This window comes from Trachurus trachurus (genome assembly GCF_905171665.1).
Source record: "Trachurus trachurus genome assembly, chromosome: 20".
Classification (NCBI taxonomy): Eukaryota; Metazoa; Chordata; class Actinopteri; order Carangiformes; family Carangidae; genus Trachurus; species Trachurus trachurus.
Window position 1 is genome coordinate 19,678,694 of NC_139911.1, and position 24,314 is coordinate 19,703,007.

Genomic DNA, 24,314 nt, shown 5'->3' on the forward strand with positions numbered 1-24,314 from the left:
TGATAGTCACCAAACTGTATTTGCAACGTTAAAGCTGAGTCAGAAACCAATAGCAATTTGTTTGCAACACAGTATTCTATGATATGAGCTTGAATCAGTTCATCTCAAAGTAGTCCAACCTGTCAAACCAACAGTCAACAACTCAAACATGTTGTTATTTTTGCTTAATAAAAATAATTTGAAACTATTACAGGTTTTCTCACTCGGTTTGATGCAATTCCCACATCAGAAACATCATTCTCTCTCTTAATGCAGTTTTCAAAACTGATAATGCATTTTTCATAAAATTAAATTACATGTGGAATAAAACATTTAATACAATCAAACCTGCAAAGTCAGTCAATCACTTCAACATTTTCACCAATTAACATCAGAGGTTCACGACTCAGAGGCCAAATATTTCAATATTTTGATCAACACAAATAGAAAAAGAACTGCCTGCAGAAAAGATAAAACATTCAGTTAAATTATAATATTTTGGAAAAAACAACAATATATTTTTAGCAATGCACATTAACCTCCCTCAATGGAAACACAATGGAAATGTATAACTAGAGTACAGAGAAGAGAAGAGCTTCAGATTTAGAAGGTGAGATCAGAGAAACATGTGAGGAGGATAAGATGGGACAAGGTACAAATACAATGAGAAATGCTAATCTAAGAGTTCTGAGAATGATGTTCCTGATGTGAGAACTGCATCAAAGTGACAGAAAAAACCTGTTATCAATTGTCAAGATTTGTCAAGTGTATTTTCAGGTACTCTGTAAGAGTGATGTCTGGGGAAACAATGGAACAGCCTTGTAGTGTACAGTATGGGGTCAGCAGGGGTCATGGTTTAAGTTATTTGCCAATAAAAACGTTGGAAAGTTAAAAAGTTCGACAAAAAGACCAGAGTCAGTAGGTTTTCAACCACATTTCATGGACTCAGTGAGAAAAACGCTAAATTTGTTTTGTCAAACTTCTATCGTCAGAGTCAAAATGAATTTTCATGTTTCATAATATTGGTTTCCCTAAACCAGATCAGTTCTCAAGATGTCAGCTGTGCCGTCACATTAGTTACCTATACTGTACTGTAGGTCACAGTTGGACAAATCATTATCACAATGCTTTTAGAAAAGAACATATTTTATCTCTTATCACCTAAACATGTGATTCTCTTGTTGCTGACTTACGTGTGAAGCCGTTGACAGCGACTCTGTTGGGGTGGTAGAATCCCTTCTTGCAGTGGCACTTGTATTTGTCTAAGACGAATCCATGACCGTGGATTGGCAAACACTGCAAAGAGAACAAAAAGAACAACATAGACATGAATGATACATGACAAGAAATGCAATTCATACTTGTGTTTCCTTCATAATAAATTCGCCATTTCAATCCAACATTAGCTTTGAGAGAATTTCAACCACCCTGTGTCACAGACTGATAAGAAACCAGTGAGAAAAAGTAATTAAAATATGTCAATACTACACCAAAAGTTCAGGCTGAAGCTGAAATTCAGTGAGCAGAATGTGGGATCAAATGTTTTCTGAGAGGGACAAGGGTTCAATAATTATTTAAGTTGTGAGATTCCTCTCGCCGTCTAACGGCGCCTTCTCGCCATTCAATATTAAATTAGTGAAGTCTCCTCCATTTGATTGAAAGAGTGATAGGAAGCAGACTGAGGGCTGTGCTGAAAAACACGAGGGGTGTCAGGGGGCATCCTTGGCAGACTTTGTGAGCTGTTTGCCAAATTACAAGATATAATTAATGTCTAAATTAAGAACAGACTTCTTTGCATGATTAAAGCGGAACCATTAATTCGATTTCTTATGGGAATGAGATACCATCTTCTCTGTATGAACACATTTGGGTCATTGACACAAACCTTCAATTTATTTTTTCTCACTCTTCCTCTGTCTCTTAAACTACATAACAGTCTTTTTTCCTTTTCTTTTTTTTCACACAGCGTGAGCAAGTTTTTCTAAGCGGAGATGATAATGACTTATGAATCCCAAGGAACGACGAGGGGCCCAGAATAGGAACGGTACTTCGGCTGACACTTGACACGCTATGAAGTGTTTGTGACCTGACTGTGAGATCTGGAGGCGAGGCCAGTGGCTGTGTCTAAATGAAGCACCAGTCACTGTGATGCTCTTCACAGCGGACTGGACTCTGCACATCTTAAGAGGCAGCTATTTCTGACTATCTCTCAAGGTCCTTGCTGAGGTCTGAATGAGAGAGTATACCCCCCCACACACACACACACACTCAGTCAAAGCCTTGGAGAGGCCGGCTGGGGCTCGAAAGCAGCAGGTAATTACCAGGTTACTATTCAACGAGCAAGTTCCTCAAACAAATCCCACGGAGGAGACCGGAGCATTTAAAGTGGCACTACAGTAATCTGTTGAAGACGCCTCCTCGATTCAGCACTGACAGCCTTGAAAAAGGCCCTTTTTGATCTTAAACTTGTAAACCGGTGCACTTCCCCATCTTGACTTAATCCGTGTGTCACCCCACATGAAGTCAAGTGAAGTCAAGTGAAATTCTTGCTGATTCTAAGACAGATTTTTTTTTATTGTATGCATTTAAAATGAACATAAACAGATCAGCCATCATGTTTTCTATCCATTCACTTCTACTGATTTGAAATGGTCACTCAAAGGTCGGAGACAACATTGTTTTTTTTCTTACAGTTTTTCACACCAAGAACCAGTAATAACATGTCTAATATGCAATGCAATATTTTTTTTTTTTTAAATCTGCTCTTGTGTACAATATTAGGTCAACAATGGAGAAAGATACTTTGTGTAATAATAATGTAATAACCTCACTCAGGTCATGGATTAGACTATTTTGGTGTTTTACAGCAGTAAAAACCACACCCCCAAAAACTAAATTATTTAGAAAATAATTAAAATGCTACCTGCCCAACACGAAACATCAAACACAGTTTGGAAGTAGCTGGTGAGCAGTAATTCCCCTTTTTTTAAAAATAGTATCATTTTTGTAAAATAAAAAAAGATATTAAGTACAGCTAGGCTAGGCGATAAAACAATCTCTAATCGGGATTTGGGAATCGGGAATTGAGATTTTCAAGTGGGCCCTGAGTTGGAAAAGTTTGGGAACCACTGGCGTAGAGGAGTGTTTAAAGGGAGAGATAATCTTCTTAAAAGATGGTGAAGCACAGAGCTAAAAGAAGAAACGGGGCTGTAGATGAACATGAATGATGCTGCTGGTTGTTTGATTATGTTAACAAGAAAAGCAACAACAACTCCATGATGCTGCTCTAATCAAAGCATCCTGTTCCTCTGTGGATTAAAGTGGAAATAATGAGCCACCATCCAACTAGTAAACACAATGTAGACAAACATGTGCAGGGATGCATAATTGTATAGGACGTGTACTGACTGATCTTGATCCTTTTTTTTTCTCCCTAATGCTCTCAGGTTCTGTACATCCAATGTATGTTTATTGTCTATTAACATGTGTTTAGGTTTTTTGAATCAAAGAGAGCTGAGGAAGTAAACCAGACTTGGTCTTGAGTGAGGTTCTCACTGACCACAGAGGAGCCAGTGTACGACAGTCAGCTTTAATTCAACACATCCTGTGGGTGTCAAAACCTATAGGCTACATGTTATTTGTGTGAGTAGGATGAATCTGCAGAATAGATGGCCCACTGTGTTGGAGCCTCTCAGTTTGATTTGTGCATTCCTTCAGAAAAAATAACTTCCCGGTGCAGCTTTAGATGAGCGCCGTGGTGCAGTGTGAGCCAGGTAACTGATTTCATGTTTGATTTCCCAACAGCTGTCTGCTCAGGACAGGTGGAGCATGCTACAGCTCCAGCCTGCCACTGTTAATATGCCCACCACACAGAGACACCAGGAGAAACAGCCAAAGACAGGTGTGTGTGTGTGTGTCTGTGTGTGTATGAGCATGCATATTTTTCATGTGTGTGACAGGGCGGGCCAGGAATAGCCCTGGCAGTGCATCCCACTCCTGCCTTCCGCGGTGATGGATGCAGCGACTCGGACGTGGAGTATGTTGAAGCGGGGGAAGCAGCCAAGACGGTGCAGCCCTGCCTCGCAGCTACCTGCCATCAGTCACATGTGATCTCAGCAGCAGCGGTCCGGCCTGGGAACCAGACGCATTTCAACGGGCCATAAAATGAAGCCCAGACCAGACCTGTCTCTGAGGATGTGAGGGGAATGTGTGGCAGTGGAGGTGTATGGATATTTGTGCAATAAATATACATTATTGTTAGCTTCCTCTATTTTTCACAGAAAGATCCAGGGATCAACAACAGGTGGGGTTGATGCAAGGAAAGGCGGAGGTAAGTGTAATATGGAAGAATCAGACTGCATGAACATACTGTATGGATGTAAACAATGCAGATTTTAAAGATACATTCAACTCAATTTAAAAGCCTCACATGGATTATTTACAGTATTAAATTAATTTACTATAGTTATTTTGTCTATAAACTATGTGGTCTGTGAAACATCAGCCCATTTTACCCTCATTAAATGTCTTGTTTTGTCAGGCCAACAGTTCATAATGTTTATTAAAAAAGCAGCAAATTCTCACATTTGAGAAATTGGAACCATCCAATGTTTGGATGGTTTTTGCTGATTGGTTCTCGATCAGCCAATTGATTGATCAACTAATCACTGCCTCTCTTATGCATACAGTCTGTGTTCTGGTCACAAATAAGAACAGAACCCAACAGGTCTCTGACTGACAAGATGATGGTCTCAGATATCTACTCCATTGATTTATGCATTTAAAGTGAAAACAGACTTCACTGAAGACTACTGTGATGACTGACTGTTATTTTTCCAATAAACAATGTCAAGTACTTTCTGGTTTCAGCTTCTTAAATGTACAGAAAAAGAGTTCTCAATTAATTTCTTTGTAAATTGATATATTTTGGAGAAGTTCAAAACTGAGACTCTTTTTAGTCCTATTCTTTATTTCCTTCCTCTTTTTTAATGTCATTATTGTGTGTTTTTAACATGTATGTTTGATTTCAATAATATTAAATGATGATTAGTTTGGTATGACTGAATGATGATGAATGTATGATTCATTCATTCATGAGTACACAAAAATGTCTTTCAATAAAAAGTATGTAAACAAATCCCTTCTAAGCTAAACCTGGGTTAAGATGGACGAATCTGAGATATATAGGCTATAGAATAAATGTGATATAATACATATATCACTGTATTGTGGTCAAATACATAACCACCAACTACATCTGTTCAGATTCTTATGATAACACGCTGCTCTATTAGTCTAAATCAAGGCACTGACCTACTTCTATATGCCTGACATATGCTATTAATTATGTTTGATGATGCTCTGTTGGTAACAACTCAGGCGGCCATAGTGTTCTTCTCCATAATGCGCTGAAGGCGTCAACTGTGCTGCCAGAGAGCAGAAATCACATCAAATTAACTGATAATTAATTAGGCCTATAGGATTGGGAATAATGTGTCTGAGTGCACACTGTCTCTAAATGTTGTTGATGGCATCTGGCATGGAACTGAGAGGTAAATGAACTGCAGCATGCTGGTGTCACCTCCATCACCTGTGCATGTAGAGCTAAGTAAATATAATCTACCTCATTCATTCTTTATGACGGTCCCAGAGTACTGTGTGTCTCCAGCACCCCAGGTTTCCCCGGGTTGCTGTTGATGTTGTTGCTTATGTCCCAGCTGTGGCGGCTGTCAATCACACGCACACCCTGACATGCTAATTGCCATGGTGATGTGTGTGACCGCGAGCGAGAGCCATTTTATCAAAGTGCGTCACTGTCAGACCCGCGCGGCCGGCCTGCAACAGAGCACTTACAGCAGGCCGCAGGACTCAGAAATAGACACAACACACTTTTCTCTCCATTTCTCTCTCCCTGGCTCTTGTATAAGTTTCTTACAGCAGTGCTGTTCAGGACATGAAGTCAGACTTTAATCATTAGTGCTGCCTTCTCAGGAAAATCCAGCCCTCTCTGGACCAAGCAGATTTGAATGCAATGTTGTCAAAAGTTTGTGGACATCTTGGTCCTAGGGTTTACTTATGGTCTACGGTCATCCCATTTGAATCATTTCTATAGGGCTGAATGAAAGAATGTCTTTTTACCTCTTATCTGTCCTCTGAATCATCTCACCTCTGCACAGGGCAGACATCCAACCTCAAATCCGACAGCTAAGACTAATGACTGATGTGTCTGTCTGTTTCACACTGACTTCCTCTTGCAAATTGTGCATTAATTTGAGAGTCCTATGGTTTTCTCACATGCTAATGCACAGGTCACAAGAGTGGTGTTTCTGCTGATGAGTCAGTGGCATACAGTAATTTGTGCAAAAGGAAATGATCACAGGGTGCAAATTGCATCTTGTATGTTGCGGAGTTAGAGAAACCTGAGGCTTTATCACCCAACATCTGTGACTGACCAGAAATTTTAATTCATTTTTTTCCCCTCTTCATTTGGAAAGTGGCAGCAGAGAGAAGACAGGAAGTGAGTGAAGAAAGTAGCTGAAGTCAAACCAGAGATTTCCTCAGACATTGGTATTACTCTGTAAAATCTAAATAGTAAAAGGTATACGCATTTCAATGTGTTTTATAAATCTTTTTATGTTTGTAATTGTGTAATATTTTTTGATATATCTACTCCCTTTCATGGAATGGATTAGTTTGACCCCAGATGACACTACACATTTATAAGCCGTCTTATAGACACTGTAGTTTATTGGTGGTGCTGTGGAGAATGAGTGATGGCTGTGGATCAGATTCCAATTATTGGCTCCTTTTCTTCTTTGTGACTTGGGGCTATTCTGGGCGCCATACAGTTGACCCTGACCCCACAGTGGAAGACTTTCCTGACACAGAGCATGACCTCTGAAACCCACATTGACAGTGAATGTGATTAGCTTTGAGAGACCTAAGAGGTTTCATTTATTCTGGTGCAGCATTGCCATTGCAGCCACTATCCTTGCAGGAAACACCAATTCATTTACATGGAAGTTATTAGAACCTAACATGGTTGATAAAGGTTTAATATCATCAATAAACTCTGCCTTTCTTTTGGTAAAATCCATTTTCTGCATTACTTAATTAAGCCATACTCACACGACAGATCAGATCAAGACCTGAATCTTTAAAAATAGATCTGCTCTATCTGCATATCCTCAGCACATCATTGCATTAATCTACATGAAGCTGCATACAAATGTGCACACACTCTTCATATGCGTTCTCCCAACATCAAACAGAGCAGTTCTCCTCCATCACCTCTCTGTGACATGAAGCAGGGGAATAAAAAAAAACAACAACTCCGAGAGCAGCACTAATTGATGCAGGGGCCAGGCGTCTTCCACCTGACCAGGAAACTAGGAGCTAGCTCAATTCTTCAGGCTAATTAGGGCCTGCCGAGGACTCTCCCTCTCTCTCAAATAAGCCCACGCTCTTCCGGTCCAGCACGGGGCCTAATCAACCACTAATAGGCCTCTGTAGATATTTGTAATGATCCTACAGAGTGCAACATGAACCCTGAGGAAAGCTTATCATCCAGTAATTACAGATTGAACTATAGAATGCACAGAAAGGAGGTTAGAAGGAGAAGACTTGGCTGGAGGGCAATTTACTCTGCACGTACAGTGAGTTTGTGTCTGTGCATCTGTTTGCATGCGTGTGCAATGCACCGTAAATTGCCAGCTCAGGATCCGTAGGAAGACACCTGGGAAATCAGGCGACAAGCTGCTTTTGTTTTAAAGGGAGAATGAGGAACACGACACACTGAGGGTATCGTGTTAAACACTCAAACACCTGTTACAGTTCTTTTCATGACCATTTTTATATTAAGATCAAATTACTCCTCATGGGGTACATTATTCGGCAAGTGAAAAGATGATATAGCCTATATTATATAGATATTAAATAAAGAAAAATGAATATACATTATTACATATTACTATAATATATGGAATTAGTACCAAACACTGAATGACACTGTTAAGTTGCATCTTCAATACTAAAGTACATTAACATTTTTCATCCAAGTTATATGATAACATTCAATATCATATGCAAGTAAAATAAACATTGAACATAATAAATCTGAACTAACACAGCGTGTTGCAGTTAACTTGTATCTTAATAAAACAATTACACTAAATATTAAATAAATATTGAATATATTACAATATAAAATTGGAATTTGAAACTCTGCATGTTACTTTTATGTTATTATGCATTTCTATTTATTTATTTCATATGGCCTCAGAATATATTTGTATGAGTGTATAATCGCTATAAAATAAAATGTGTTTTGTTTTCATTGGTTTTCGTATAGCTTTATAATTATTCCTTTATATAGCAAGGGTCTTGCTTTAAAGAGTGTCGTCATCTTGTTTGTACGGCAGCCCGAAATGGAAAATCCAGCCGGCCAGAGAGCATGTTTTGTGTGCATGAATAAACCCACAAAAAAAGAAGGTGGAAGGAAAGAAGAAGGGGGAGGAAAAAACAGAAATATTGTAACATGGTTTATATCTTCACCTCATCACTCGATGCTCCTGAAATACTCCCAGTCATGGAAGACAAGTTTTTTTGTCCTCAGAGGCCACCGTCACTTTGCCGACGGGAGGGGTGAGCGCGAGTGAGCGCTGCAATCTAGAATCTGAATGCCACTGCAGATCTCACATCTTTCCCCTCATTTTACACACTGGACCTTTAAATGTTAAAATCTCTTTAAGTACAGTAGATATTACAAATCATTTAGTGCCCTAAAAGTTTCAGTCAGGGGACAAATGGGCTATTGCGAGTTCTCATTAATGGAAAATCAAACAAATGGTGTCCCAAACAATCAAGAGTAATCCAAACCATTTTAACCAATCCAATAAGAAGCAACCTGAGAATGGTCAGATTTTATAGCTAGTTCATTATTTTACCCCAAAATCCATAAATCCATGACAAACTCCTGCAGGGCAACCACACCTACTGCATGCCCAGATCAGAATAGTGAACAAAAATAAAAATAGTTACAAAATAAAGTATATTATAAAGTGTATAAATCGTATCTCAAGTTAATTATACAACCTAATGGTGCCTCAGACTAGCTGGCTGTCAGTGAGAGTCTAAAGAGTCCAGTAGGTCCAGTTGGTTCTGGTTAATGCTTCATGATAGATGTGCTCATAAGTTAGAGCAGCAAGACTGTGAAAAGAATATCATGGCCTGTGTGTGTATAAGTGTGAGTCTGTGTGAGTGTGTGTGTGTAAGAGGGAGAGGGAGACAAAGAGAGACTAAATGTGACAGAGAGGGGGAATGGAGGGAGAGTTTTGACGTCAAAATATCCGCTCCAGGCTGGAATTGGACTGATTTCTTTTTTTTTTTTTTTTTTTTTTAAAGATGTCGGGCAGTGACTGAGCTAAATAAATTGGTCCTGGGTCTGGCTTAGACCAGAATTGCAGCCCTGTGCATCAGTGTCACTCAGTCATGCAGACAAAAAACACAGAGGCACAGAGACCAAAGCTCTACACAGAGCCGCAGCGGAGAGCTTGGATGGCTGTGTCTGCGCTCAGAGGGACAGCTCCACAGCCAGCCAGGCCTTTAAACGAGGTCAACCAGCAGGAGTTAGCCGGAGCAGAGCCGCCCGGGCAGTTGGGCCTCGCTTTGGGTGCTGTCCAAAGACCAGAGCCTAAACACCAGTGAGATAAACACTCGGGCCTAGAGGGAGCTTAACACTGCCATCAAGCTGGGACAAGTAAACACATACAGCTCCTCAGTGCACACAACAGACGCCGCTGGGATATTGCTTTCATAATCACTTTCACAGCTTATGTTAGTGTCAAAGTGAACTGGGGCCGGACACATATTTATTCCCTGCTCGCACAGTGAAATGCACAGTAGCGCTGACTCTGGAAACTTGCGGTTAATATACACAATAGACACACACACCATGAACGCGCACACCCCCATGATGAGCGTAATCGCACACCGAGCTTTAGGACATCCTCACAGAAACCTCCAGGGCAGCAAAGTGTCGAGCGTGATGAGGGACAGTCCACTCAGCCTACACTTCCCTCGTATACACTCACTGCAACAGTTGTGCAGCTTTTCCTCACTTGAAATCCCTGTCATCCTAATCTGCAGCTTGAAATTGATTCAAATAATCCACTTTCTGTTTGTTTTTCGGCTCATAGTAGACCAGAGTTACAAAGAGACACTTTGTATTGGAAACACAAGCTCATGTTTGGATACTGGAAAAAAGGAAACATTTTATCCTTAAAGCTGGGGTTAGGTTGTTTTAAAAACAAAATGTTAACTTTTTAAAATATAATTCTGTTTTCCCATTTTATCAGTAAGGAAAGGTCTGTGTGTTTCTCTGTGTCTGTATGCAGCAGCCTGAAAAGCCTACAGCTCCCAGTATCTTTGAACAATCAAATCTATTTTGGTCTGGGGGTTCTTGATTGGTTGAGGGGCTGGCCCTACTCTACTCCCTACCAAAGGTGAACTATCTAAATCAGTTTCACTGTTTTGGTCCATTTTTTCTTGACAGAGCTCCCCCTACAGTTTCAGAGTGCATGTTTTCACTGGCCATGTAATTTGTTTTCAACAAAGCCGGTGGTAAGGCAATCCGTGGAGCGATGTCTACAGAGATGAGTAACATTAACAAGAGGTTGTGGATTACCGGGCGTGTTTGCGCCGTAGTGCCAGAAAGCAGTCGATGTTTCTCGTAAGACAAGACCTGGGATAATGGGCTTGATGCTCTGTGGCTCATTATGATGTTAGGTGTTTCCTTTACGTGAAAGAGCGATGAGAAAAAGCTAGAGGAAAGTTAGCGATGCTGCGCGAAAGCAGCGTATCTGAGGAAAGGGGCTGGGACTTGTATTTTCAAAATGTGGCCTGCTAGAATCGTTTTTCCAGGATATCCAACCCTGCCTTTAAATAAAAAAAAAATCTTTGCATACTGTAGTTCCTCTTTAATAACCAAAAATTCTCAATATACAAGCACCGTATGCGATTCCCCATAATCATTAGGGTTACGGTTAACCCTCACCATTGTTTGACTCTCTCCATGACTTGTCCTTTGCCATGGATGGAAAATTGTAGGACAGAAGAACCGTTTACTGCCACACACTATATGACTTTTGACCAGATACGATCCTGAATCATAGATATCAAACATTTGATGTTGATGATTTCAGATCAATGAGAGCAAGCAGATGGGGAAGCATCAAAAGGATGTTGCATTCTCACCTTCAGCTTCGTAAGTAGGACTAAAGAACAAATTTGTTCTTAAGCACGGTTCGTGAATGAGGCCCATTGATTGTAATATTTGTAATATTTGTTTTTCTTCTGAAGTCATGTCTGATGCAAGCTTCTTTGAGATTTCATGTGTGGGCCACTGCCACCATGAAATCGTTGCTGCCATTATAATGTTGTGTCTGTGGTCTTTCATGTTTTTATAACTGTTCAGTGTGTAGCCGGCCTTACTGCCTTACTTGACACTGAAGTGGCTGAAATCATCATTTCAGTGGGTGCGTGGACAGAGTGCAGAGAAGCTGCGACTATTGGACTGATAACTCTTTCATCTGATCCTGCTGGATACCTCCCTGTGGAGACAGTCCTATACAAGTCCAACTGGGAGGAGACCCTGTGGCAGACCCAGAACACACTAGAGGGATTATATATCCCAACTGGCCTCAGGATCTCCCCTGAGGAGCTAGAGGATGTGACACGGAGGAGGGATGCCTTGGCCATCGTGCTTATAGCAGCTGGTACTGTGACCTGGATCCAAATAATGGATGGAAGCTCCAAAATGTGCTTGTTTTTAATTCCTTGGGACGACATCAGGGTGATGTCAGGTAACGTTTGTGAAGTAAACACAGCATATCTTTTTGTCAGTGTCCCTTGCTCTTGCTTTGCCTATTTCTATCCCTTTTTTAAGCACAGTGCTGTGCTCATTTTACATCCAATCTCTCGGGTCCCTAGACAAATGTTACCTCTACATTCCTCTCTTTTCCCATCCTCCCTGGACCCAGTGTTTGCTTTCTGCCTCGGTTTACGGTGTGCTGCTACGGCTGGGCAGAGCGGATGTAAGACTTTGCCCGGGGGCGAGTGTATTCAAGTCTTCAAAGTGTTTCCATGTAAATTCCACCATTATCCACAGAGCCAATTAGCGGGACAGTGGTTAAGGAAGGGCTTGACTGCCAAGGGCCGGGGGCCAAAGTTAAAACCAGAAGTGTCCTGTGATCTCTCGTCCCTCTGCGATCTGGCCAACAGCCCTCAGCCTTGATGTTTTCATCTCTGACAGGCCTGAGGAGACAGGGCCGCGGGACATAGAGCATCTTCACTCTGTCCCAATGCCAGGATTTTGTGTATTAGTGCTTTCATTTTTTAGGAAGTGAATAGCATTCGGCTTTGGAAAACAGTTTAACACTTACAAATGTATTTATTTTGGGGGGAGGGGCAATGATGAAACTAATTCTGGAGAAATTATTCTCATGTATTCTGACGCAGACGATGTTGGCACGACTTATCAATTGTGTCACTATAAAAACATTTAAAGGTTCCATATAAGTGTTGATCCATAAGAAGATAAATTTGAGGTTTTAGGAATCCAAACCATGTCGATTTATATTTACCCATTCTCTGCAGCTCTAGGAACAAGAGGTTAGTGTACCAATCAGAGGATGTTCTGAGCCTGTACTCTGATTTTTTTCTGAATGATCAAATAAAAGTGTAGCATATTTCTGGTAAAAACTTGGAAAAACCAAATCGGAAAAACCAAATCCTGCAGGGCATGCAGGTGATGATCACAAAGTTACAGAAGTCCTTGCTTTTAAGTCTCAGTCCACAGAGAATGCCTGTATTCAGAAACTGAGGCTTTCATACGTTCACAGTATTAAAACAGAACCTAGAGCTGCTTTATAATCATGGAAGTCTCACTTTATACAATGAAGGACCTTTCAGAAAAGGTTTGTTTTTCTTTCTCCAGAAAAATGCAAACTTTGTCAAGCTGTTTCCATATGTGACATGTCCTTGACGGAAATCCACATTTATTGCCTTTCTTCCATCAACAGGGCTTAGTAACTTCCCCAGAAGGGTTGAATTAAGGTTGTCTGCAGATAGAGAGAGGTGAAATGTCTTCATGTATCTACAAGTCCAGTCTCGACTCAGTCCTTCTTGGACAAGCGTGACCTGGATGACTGAGAGTCTTCACAGACAGCTTACTCACTACAGTACAATGCTGCGTAATTCACCCAGCACAAAAGGATTTGCTAAAATTGAAGGGTGAATTTAAATCTTCTGGTGCACAGCAGTATTCTATTTCCTTCCTATCAAGCACCCTTATCAGCTCTGAAGCATAATCACAGCTTTGGTGCGATCACTGTAGATAATTAGCAATTACCCTATTTATAGGCTCCTGAACATACTCTAATAGGCAACATAGCAAGGAATGTAGTTAATTAGGATGCTTCAAGCTCTTTCTCTCCACCCGAATCGCTGCGACGAGATCAGCAGGTTGCGAGGGTCACGGGGCCTGGTGTGAAACCACTCTTGACGTGGGTTCCTCATGGGAATCCCTGCCGTGTTTTGAACAGCAGGGAGGTGGAGGGGGGGATTCCCAAGATCCTAAAAAGGATAGCTATTTTTATCGGAGAACACAGCAGCCGGAGCCCGCAGATGAAGGGGTAAGCATTTTTTCCTCAAATGAGTGTAGAGGGAACACTTGGATGGGGAAGCTGTCAGAGAAACAAGCAGATAAACGTTACCCACCATTGCTCAGCTAATGTATCACATGCGAAGCGGGGGGCTCGGGGAGTTTTTCCGAGCGTACGGCTTGTCGAGTGAAAAATCAAGTCTTACAGTGAAGAGTGACATGTTTGGATGTGACATGAAGCTGTGTTATGTCAGGAAGTTGTGTTTATGAAAACACAGCAAAACTGTGCATTAAACAAATCAATTCCTGGTATTCATCACTTAATATTAAATACATTTCATTATCTTTTTGAAAAACAGGCAGTAATTAATTTGCTTGAGTTCAAAGCAATTAATCATAGTATGTATCTTTAATTTTAAATAACAGAAAGCTGCTTTTAGATGAGGAACTGATTAACTAAGTAATTAAATTACATAAAGTAAATATGAATATAACATTTAACGGATGTTTCATTGCTTTTAATGTTGTATCCAGACCTGTTTCACTTAGGGAATTCGAAGAGAGAGAATGATTTCTAGCACAAAAGACTCATTATGGGGCTGAATGAGGCCTAAAACCTTTGCATGCAAATGAGGCAACATTTCTGATGCTCAAATCAATCTTTTTCCCGTGACGTGGTGATGAATGAATTCCAGCATGGCAGTCAGTTTTCAAAGTGTTTCAAAATGAATCCCATCAATTCAGCACATCATATGTCTTTCCTTGGGTTAAATGAATGAATAGCGAGAGGTGCTGGCAGTTGTACGTTACGCTCTTTTGTGTCGGTGCCCTCGAAATGTATGTTCCTCTGCAGCCACTGCTGTCTAGATAAAGACTTGTTATCATGGCTGCCAATACAATACATGGCCTTTGTCTGATCTGTCTAAATTGAAAGCAGCTGCAAAGTAAAGATTGTGGGACAAAAGACAATGGGATGTAAATCACAGAAACAATGCGTGATGACATGAAGGGCTCAGGTTGTAGGTCACCAGTGGGGTCAATGTCAATCAGCTGTTTTTCATCCACGTCAAAACTGTGCTTATGTATGCATTTCTTGATTTTTATATGGTAAGAAACCGAATATCTTTGGGTGTTGGGTGGTTTGTCAGACAGAAATGGACACCTGAAGATACCATGTATGTAGTTTTCATTTGGGTTTACTGTTTTCTATAGACAAGCAACAAATAATTAAAGCAGAAGTAAGCGATCCAGTCGTTTTGGCTAATGCTGCGTTCCAGGCATGTTTTTGAAACCGTAAGTTACAGCTTCAAGCCACGACTTAGTAGCGTTCCAGGCAACCCGCAACACGCGTTTCTCCGACCTGATGCCTGTGAAAGTGCACTATAACGGCCACTCGTAACTTTCGACCCGTGAACTCGTACCAGATCGAACTGGTACGACTTCACAGGTCGAAAAAACACGAGTTGCTTTGAACGCACCATAACTTTTTGTCAGCCGATGGAGTTAGCAGCCCCCGCCCTCATCATGGATCTATTGGTCCTCGTCCCTACGTCACCACATTCACGCGCATCCCTTGGCTGCACACACAGCCCTGCATGCCGTTCTCTCTCCTCATTGGATAAAACTTGTAGGATACAAGAAAAGTTTTCTCCTCGGCTCAGAGCAGAGCAGAGTGACTGACAGACCCGTGTTTCGGTCCAAACACTCTATGTAAGTGATTGCTGTCGGAAGATATAACTATTTAAGACTTATATTATCACAAAAATATTGCTTACTTCTGCTTTAATTCAGTTGCAGAGCTCGGCGTTGAGTCAAAAGTGTAAATCTGTTCAGAAAAAAAAATCAGTTCATAAAATCATAGAAAAGTTCATATAACTTGAGGAAAAATGTTGATCCCCACAAGGCATATAGTTTTTTGGGTTAAGATTAACAGACATGTGAATGAAAATGTTCACACAGTCTCATGGGGACAAAAACAATCAAAATCTGATCTTGACCAGATTAATTATTTATTGTAAGGCTGCAGGACTGGAGGAGGTGTTCAGGAAAATAGAAGTGATCACGGTCTGAGCTACAGTAAGTCTCATGGGAATGAATGCAAGTTTTTAAAAAAATGCTGTCCTAACAACAAGGACAACAAGTGATTATAGCGAACACTTGCCTGGTTGTAGGAGAGAGGGAGAGAAAGCAAAAAAAAAAAAAAGGAGAGAGGCAGAGGGTGAGAGGAGACACAGCAGGAGGCGGCAGCAGTTGTTTAACACTGATGACGTTATTAACTCAGTAGCACAAGGTACACGGCGGAGAAATCAGCGTGTGATTGAGATGATAGTGGGCCGGGCCGGGACAACCTTGTGAACCAAGGTCAAGATGTAACAGTGATTCGACAGACAGAGCTGGAATATCCACCTCAGCTTTTCAGCAACGAAAAGGGCATCACAGGCGAGGCAAAAATAAAACCACACATGAGGCTGAGTGTACAAAACACCAACGACATCAAATGTCACGCAGTGGTTTGAGGTGTTTGTGTGGTTAGGGGTGTCAACTGTGTCTTGATCTGTGGGGACGATCAGCTATACCAGCTTCAATGCTAACACGACTGAAAATTAAATTGTAGGTGACTGCTTGGACTCATGAGTTTGATTTTTTTATTCCACAGACTGAATTTGTACTTGTTAGTCATTTAAATAGCTCACGTGCCAATATCCCATAATTGCAATGCTAACATGCTGATTTTAAGTGATTAATGACTATCTTCATCATATTATAGGCTACCCCTAATCCGGCAAAATTAGCAAGTAAGATTTTTTTTTTTTTAATGTGGGTAAACCTGCTTATTACAGATTGACCCCATCTCCCCTGTCAGTCAAGATTGTCAGTAACAGGTGAAGGGATGAGAATTTGCATGTTCTCCCAGGTGTTGTGTTTACATCAATGCCAATCAGCGCCAGAGTCTATAAATACCCACGTCTACTGCAGAGACATTTGATGTGGGTGTGAATGCCAGTTGTACCCCTTCCATTGTTTGCAAAAGCCAGATGTAGCAGGTCTTCTAGCGTCTTAGTACGGTATGCTGATGTTTCCTAATTAGTTCTAATTGCAAAATAGCACCAGCGACAACCTGAAATCTTAACCTAATGATGTCACAAAGTAGAATCAGTCGATTAAGATATTACATTTAATCCTGAAAATATCATGGATGTAACCTAATCCCATAGCAATCCATCCCATAGTTAGATATTTCACTCTAAGCCCCAGTTGTCAACCTCACGATGGTGCAAGACGAAAGGTCAGAGGGTCAAGAACACAAAATGATTCAATCTCTAGGGATCATGAATGTCTGCAGTCTGCACCAAATGTAATGATGCTACTTATAGTATGTTCAAAAAAACAAAATCTATTATGTGAATGTTTAGATTTAATGCAAATTTCCCTTATTCCATGAGTCTGACTTTATAAAGGTTTATATCTGTACAGTGGCCCTCACTCTTCTCACTCAGGAGCCCTCAAGAAGAAACAGCACAAAGTCAGGAGTCCTTGTCGTGCCAGCTGGAGTAATCATTCAGGTTATGTGTCACTGCCTCTCACAGGCTACAGTCCCCCAGGGCCCCACCACTTGTTCTGAGCAATAAGCTAATTGATTGAAACATTCATCATCATCCACGGCCACATTCTCGTATGAAAGGTGCCCCGAGGGCGGCAAAGTCCTACACTTTTGAAGAAAGGGTGAAACACACTAATGGAAGTGCCATTAGTGAGAGGTGAGAGGTGGGAAAAGAGGAGAGAACGTCAAATCTCAAACAGTATGTATATTACAGCTGGAAGTTAAACCAAGATTGTAGCTGGTAATCCTGGGGATCCATGCTTGGTTGTGTATGACTCATCTAGACTGAGCGTAATTGGTTTAAGTTGCTTAAACCAATGCTGCGGCTGGTCTGCACTCATTTGATAATAACAATGATTACTTTATATTGTCCTGCTAGCAATGTGGACTGGTTGGTTTTCTCCATGCAAGTTCCTGTAAAAAAAAATTTTTAAGTATATTTTTTGGCGTTTTTGCCTTTGATAGTACATAGTGAGAGACAGGAAAGGGGGAACGACGTGCAGGAAAGGTCTGCCCGACGCGGGATTCGAACCGGGGACGCCTGCGTTGAGGACTGTAGCCTCTACATGGGACGGCCACCTTAACCACTGCGCCACGCACCGCCAAAGTTCCTGTAATTTGATGGTAATATAAACAGTGCCTATTTGGAAAAACTGATTTACAACAATATGGAAATGGTATGCATCTCCATTCCAACAGCTTTTAGGTTTTACATTAACTCACACACCTGCTGCTACAGATTTGAAACACTGGGTTTGGGTGGAACTTCTCTTGGAAGAAAAATGAAATAAAATAAAAAGTGTATTTCAAATGATGATGAGTGGGGAGAGAGAGCGATGGGGAAGCAACGGTACAGTCCAACAGACGTTGGGTTTTGCCACTCGTCAAGTAGCCATAGGTTTCCGACGCTGCTGGGTTATTGTATTTTTCTTGTCAACAGACTGGGCCTCATTTTGCCTTCCCATGCTTGCCTGGTGAATCAGCCATCCATAGCATCTGCCTCCATCTAAGTTTGGGCTGCCTGCATGCTTGGCTGGGCAAACAGCAGCTTGAAAGGCAGGATGCAAGGGGAGGCCAGGGAGCCTGACTCTGGCTGGCTGGGCTGAACGACTGCATTTTGTCAGATTCAATTGCTGCTTTGGTGGAACTTAAAAAAAAAAAAAAACAACTCTGCAAAGACGAGGAAGAACAGCAGTGGATGCGAGATGAAAGGAACTTGTAGATGCTGGATAATTCTAGACAGAGATGTGTATCCGAAACCCAACGTGGAGTCGCAGCGGAGGTGCAGTGTTGTTGTTGCAAATACCGTCCTAAAAGAGAGAGCATCCGAGGGTGGAATGGAAATGTGAATACATCAATGAAATACTTCAGTAAATAAACTGCTCCAATGCCGACCGAAACAACTGTTTTGCTTCCAATAAAGCGACGAAGGACTCTTAACACGGATCTATAGCAGCTTGAAATGATTGTCTTTTTTATTTAAATGGCCCCAAAGAAACCCATTAAGCAACAAATGTGTGCACATGCAGAGGGAATACCTGACTGGAGAAAATAAAGCAATAAAACTAAATGAATCCCTGTTTGCAAATGCAGGGCATCCCTCTCAATGCTTTTTATCACGTTACCACACACACAGCCAAAGAAGACTTGATTACACTGCTGTTGGGCTTTCTCTTCATAGTGAAACAACAGCCTCCCACATCACCTCTGATTTACCTGGTTGTGCACTTTATGACCAGGAAGGTAGTAGTAACAGATAGGAAGATGACACGCTGTAACTCCTATTTGTGCAAGACTGATATTATGTGTGGGGATCATGTGTTATTTATGAATTATGACACAAACACCGCCGCACACATCACAAGAGATAACGACATGGTTGAAATCAGCGCTGCTCTTATTCAGACTACTGTATCTCCATATTCCTCCCTCTGTGCCTCGCTCTATCTGTGTTGTTTCTCGAACACATATGAAGATAATGAGCACTCCCGCATGATCAGGCTGTCATGCAAGACGAGACGTATGCTGCAACATGCCATGGCCACACCGGCTTTCATCATTCAGCTGTGAGCAAGCATCCTCCTGCACTGTAAGCACACAGAGATCATTATTTTTGCAAACCAAGCTAAAATCTATACCAGTAACAATGTGTTTGTTACACACACACACGCACACACACACACACTATGTCAAATGTCTCTGGCATCGACTGTCCATGGAGAGGTGGAAGTACTCAGACAAAGAGAGTGATTAATTATTCAAAGAGGCTCAGTGCAATCCATTACATCACATGCATTATGAAGCAGTCTGATCTACAGCATCTCTTCAGAATCTATCACTCTTAACGATGGCACTGAAACAGCAGGTGTAAGAAGCCATCGACAAGCTAGCTAGCCACTAGCGTAGCCACACAGCAGAAAGGTTACGACGGTAATAATAATTTGTGATTTAAGGTCCAGTGTGTAATATGTGGTTTATTGGCAAAATCTGAATACTACCCATGAATGTATTTGTAGTGTATAATCACTATGAAATAAGATTTGTTTGGTTTTTGTTGCCTTATAATTATTCTTTTCTACCTACAGGAAGGGTCTTGCTTTAGAGAGTGTCGCCATCTTGCGCCGCCATGTTTGTACGGCGCCCAAACAGAAAATCCAGCCAGCCAGAGAGCACGATTCGCAGCAGAGAGAATGAGTTAGTTAGTCGGTAGAGAATGAGAAGTTTTGAAACCATTAAACCATTTCCGCACAAGTTTTTTGTCCTCAGAGGCCACCGTCACCTTGCCGATGGAAGGGGTAAGCCCGAGCGAGCGCTGCAATCTAGAATCTGAACGCTAGATGTCACGGTTTCCCCTCCATTTTACACACAGAAAAACATTGTTTTCAGTGTGCTGCCAATTTGCATAATAACACAGCATTATGGTTGCTTGGCTGACTGCTGACGGAAGTGGAAAAAGATTTGTTCTCTGCACCCATATCATAAACGTTTTCCAGGGAATAGCCTAAACATAGGTAAAAGCAGATAATTAATCTTTTTATACTAACAATGGGTGAAAAAAAAAACAGGTCAAACACGCAGACGATCGTCACCTGCTGCTAAGTGTTTCAGCATCTTTTAGCTAATGGTTTGGTGTGGTAGCCTACACAACTTTGCTGTTTTGGCTCATCTTCAAAGTTTTCCCATTTGAGAATATGGGATGTGGTTATTGTCTTAAAAATAGCAGAGTGAGAGTTTTATCATCTTCTCCAGGAGCTCAGCCCACATGTTCCAGGACCTTGAGACAGCTATTTTTCATCCATATGAAAATGGGCAGGGCTATTTTCTCCTGCCAGTGCTCAACTCTAAAACATCCCCATCACATTTCAAATGACATCTCTTTCTTGACCTTGTAGACAGACAGATTTGGAACCCTGTCTTTATACCATGTCTGTACTACAATATATTACAAATTAATTGACCAAATTGGACCCATTTGTCCACTTTTCAATAGACACGTCATATTCTATAACAAAAATAACCTTGAGGGTGGTAATACTGTAACTGAGACAAGGTGGTGCATTTGTGGCTGTGCGTATCAGGGAGACATGGAGTAAAAATCATCTTCTTGTTACTATCACTTTAGCCTTTCTAAGAAAATATATGATATAAATCAATCACTAAATGTAGCCTAATTATCTTTGCAGGTAAATATTGGTTTGCTTTGGAAACAAGTCCCCATACTTTAAGAGACATGTTTTAGTGTTGTCTCATGTACATAAATTTAAAAGCCCTAGTTCCATTAAGTGGTCGTAAGAGGTCGTAACATTGTCATTAAAGGAGAATCAGATCACCACCCATTCATCAAAAAACGTACAGATTTAGTGCTTTTCCATTTGCTGCCCCGTGGACATGGGACTGGGTGCGTGTACGTTACAGTTCAGTTTTCCAGAACAAATCAATCCTCTGTCTAATCCGCACGTTCGGCGCACTCACCTCCATGGTGGTCAGGTTGCATCGATGGGTTCCAGCAAACCAGCCGTCAGTGGAGCACTGGTCGATATCTACATCCTGCAGATTAATGTCCACTCGCACCACACCCCTGCAAGACAGGAGGACATCATGAGGACAGCTGCTCAAGTTGTAAGAAAGTCGGTACAAAGTGTATTAAAGGGTATTTCATATTTGCAGGTTGCACTCTCTAAAGGTTAAGATTTTTCTCAAATGTAAAGTTTGAGGATTTAAATTTGATTACATTTGATTTAGACATGATTACAGGTTAACAAAGATGACATTGAAAAAATAGTGACATGTGTTGTTATGTAAAAAGCAAACAAAAAAAACCTTGTGATATGTCAGACAAGTGATATATTTTTCAAATTCCCTGCATAAAAACACCATATAAACAATAAGATTCCCCTTTCTACAACTCGTAGTAGTTGTAATATAAACAAGAAAGAGCATTTAAATGAGGTCACTTACAATGTACGGCTCAGTGTCTAGTTTCATTCAAGTATTGACAAAAATAGAAATCCACGTTTCTATTTATGCCTCAGCGTAATGGATGTAGAGAGTATCCTCTGACCACAGGTTTGTGTCAGGAGTGGGAGAGTTGACGTGGTAGATGTGAGGCAGAGATGCTGCTGAGGTGAAAGGGCAATTCAGTTTGATCTTTAATAGTGTCGCTGCTGTGGCTGAAAAACACAGGGTTAAAGTTATAGCCCACTGTTAACTAACTGACTCCATGGAAACAGGCTCCCACAGTTTCGGCTGAGGCTCAGGAGGTACTAGCGGGTCGTGTACTAATTGGAAAGGTTTGGTGGTTCGATTCCAGGCCAGTTCACATTTCAAATTCACTGGGCTAGATACTGAACATAAGCTATGTAAGTGCAGCATCCCCCAAACCCACAAGAAGGAGGGAGGGGTGTCACTGCACAAAGAAGAAAGTATAGCTACAGTAAATATACAGTATGCGCTATTATGCAATTTATGGATGGATAAGCATCTGTAAAAACTGTTGAACAGATGGGCTTTTTGGGAAAGAGAAAATAAATACTTCCACAACTCAATCTCTTCCCACTCAGCTGACAGTCAGAGACAGAAACCAAACTGCAGATAGATTACTTAACACAACAAAACAATAAGAAAAGGAGGCAGAGGAAGGCTGGAGTCTTTAAACTGAGCCCGGCAGGAACTTCAAACAGGGCTGCGGAGGATTTACACTTACTTAGCTGCCTAAAGGTCTATGAAGAGAAAGGTCAGGATCTGTGATTCTGAAGGTCAGTCGCTCTGATTCAGAGTCTTTTCACTGGTGCGGCACATGTCTTTTCTCCCTGACAACCAGCAGCTGAATACAGTATGTTGCATTAGTCAATGTGTGCACAAGAAATATAAACAAATGCACCAAATTGTTCTCTTGTGTTTAGTTAACGTAAGACAATGCATTTCAGACGTGCGCAGCTCAACAAGAACCCTCGAGTTGTCTCTCAGCGACCTCCTCAGCCCACATTCAGGCTTTCCCTCCTGGAAGACTTAAAAATGGAGCACAGCCTGAGGCAACGTGTTGTTAGAAAATCTATACCGGCTTTTAAACTTAGTGAAAGACACGCTGTACGACTCTCCAGAGTTACAGCTCTGGAGGGTGAGTGTCATGACACCCAGATAATGTGCAGCGATGAAAAGAGACATTCCTCTGATCCAGCCAGATTTGCAAATTTCTCGCAATGATCTCATCATCTCACGCACACACAACATTTCAACGGCTCATGCATGCAAACTTGTGCAAACAAAGAAAACTATGTTCTTGTTTAGTTTTTAACACAGAAAATACCCACAGACAGTTCAGGGGGTCAACACTGTCTCCAAGGCTAAAGGGAATCTAGTACATCACAGGCACACGCAAGAGTTACAGTCCCTATGGTAAATTATTCAGCTCGTTTCACTAAAGCTGTAAAATAAATGTGGTGATGGAGAAAGTACAACATTTCCTTCTAAAAAGTACAAGTCTAAAGCAGCGTAAAATGGAAATTTACTTTGTAATTGTGCTTTAACATAATCACCTTATTACTTTCAACCACCACTAAAACTGTATAATTACTAAGCCAGTGCCCATGTATTTTAATATTGTTCAGTGACCTCTTCTGGGGGGGCTCAAGTCTTGCTCAGGGTGTCAGACTCTCCCTATCTCACCCCTATAGTTCGAGCGCTACACACAAGTGAACATTAATCTGCTGTAATTTGTTTAATTGGGCAAAACCTGCAGCTGGTTCACTGGAAATAAATCAGTGGGTTGACTTTGTAATGACCTTTAACATCTGTGGTGTCAGTTTGTACATCGGAGTTGTATTTTGTTTAAGGATTAACACAGAGCAAAGAGAGAAGCAGAGTATGGTTGTGAATAGATTCCAATTTTTCAGGATTTGTTTTCCAATTAAAGAGCACTGGCAGAGCCTGGTCTATAGCCCTTCAAGCCTGAGGTATTGTAAAGATATACTGTATGTCAGTCTTGTTTCAAGGTTGATTTCCCCTTTAAGCTCCACAAGTTCCTACCAGCAATCATTGGCTCATAAGGCTTCAATTAGGGTGCACTGATTTGTATTATTAATGCATTTTACCCCAGCGCAGCTTTGTTAAAGAGCTCCTAGTGTTCTCACCCAGAAACTAATGGGACGCATTCTCAAACGTACAGCCCCATTCACAACCGCATTGTGATTGTCCTGCAGTTTTGAGGATTTTACACACAGACTGATTACTCTATCCATTACTAATAATACTCATTCTGTATCAGAACGTATCATTTAGTGTAGACAAACATAATTACATCACCAGACATGCCAGGGGAGGTAACTTTTCATTACCAAAAGCAAAGACAAATGCTATCAAAAGAAGAGTCATGTATTAGGGCTACGCAGGAATGAAACTCACTCACTTCTTGCTGCAGCTACTGTAATGGGGATCCTAATAAACCAAACCAAACCTAGTAGATTTATTTTAAGATCACATTATTTATCTACAACCAGCAGCCAAATTGGGAAAACGGTATCTTCCAACAGCCTTTATAAATCTTAATGTTAGATGACAAGAACTTCTTTCAAGACC

The 24,314-nt window shown here is 41.1% G+C and overlaps 1 protein-coding gene across 1 annotated transcript in view; it reads right to left on the reverse strand.

Moving 5' to 3' along the window:
* Positions 1-24,314, reverse strand: part of gpr158a (G protein-coupled receptor 158a) — a gene marked incomplete at both ends in the record, with an annotated part of 77,888 nt that overhangs the window by 41,567 nt on the left and 12,007 nt on the right. Inside the window, 2 exons of the mRNA XM_083995339.1 lie at positions 1,173-1,275; positions 21,213-21,318. Of these exons, the coding sequence (XP_083851465.1) occupies positions 1,173-1,275; positions 21,213-21,318 (209 nt within the window). The remainder of the gene's footprint in view (positions 1-1,172; positions 1,276-21,212; positions 21,319-24,314) is intronic.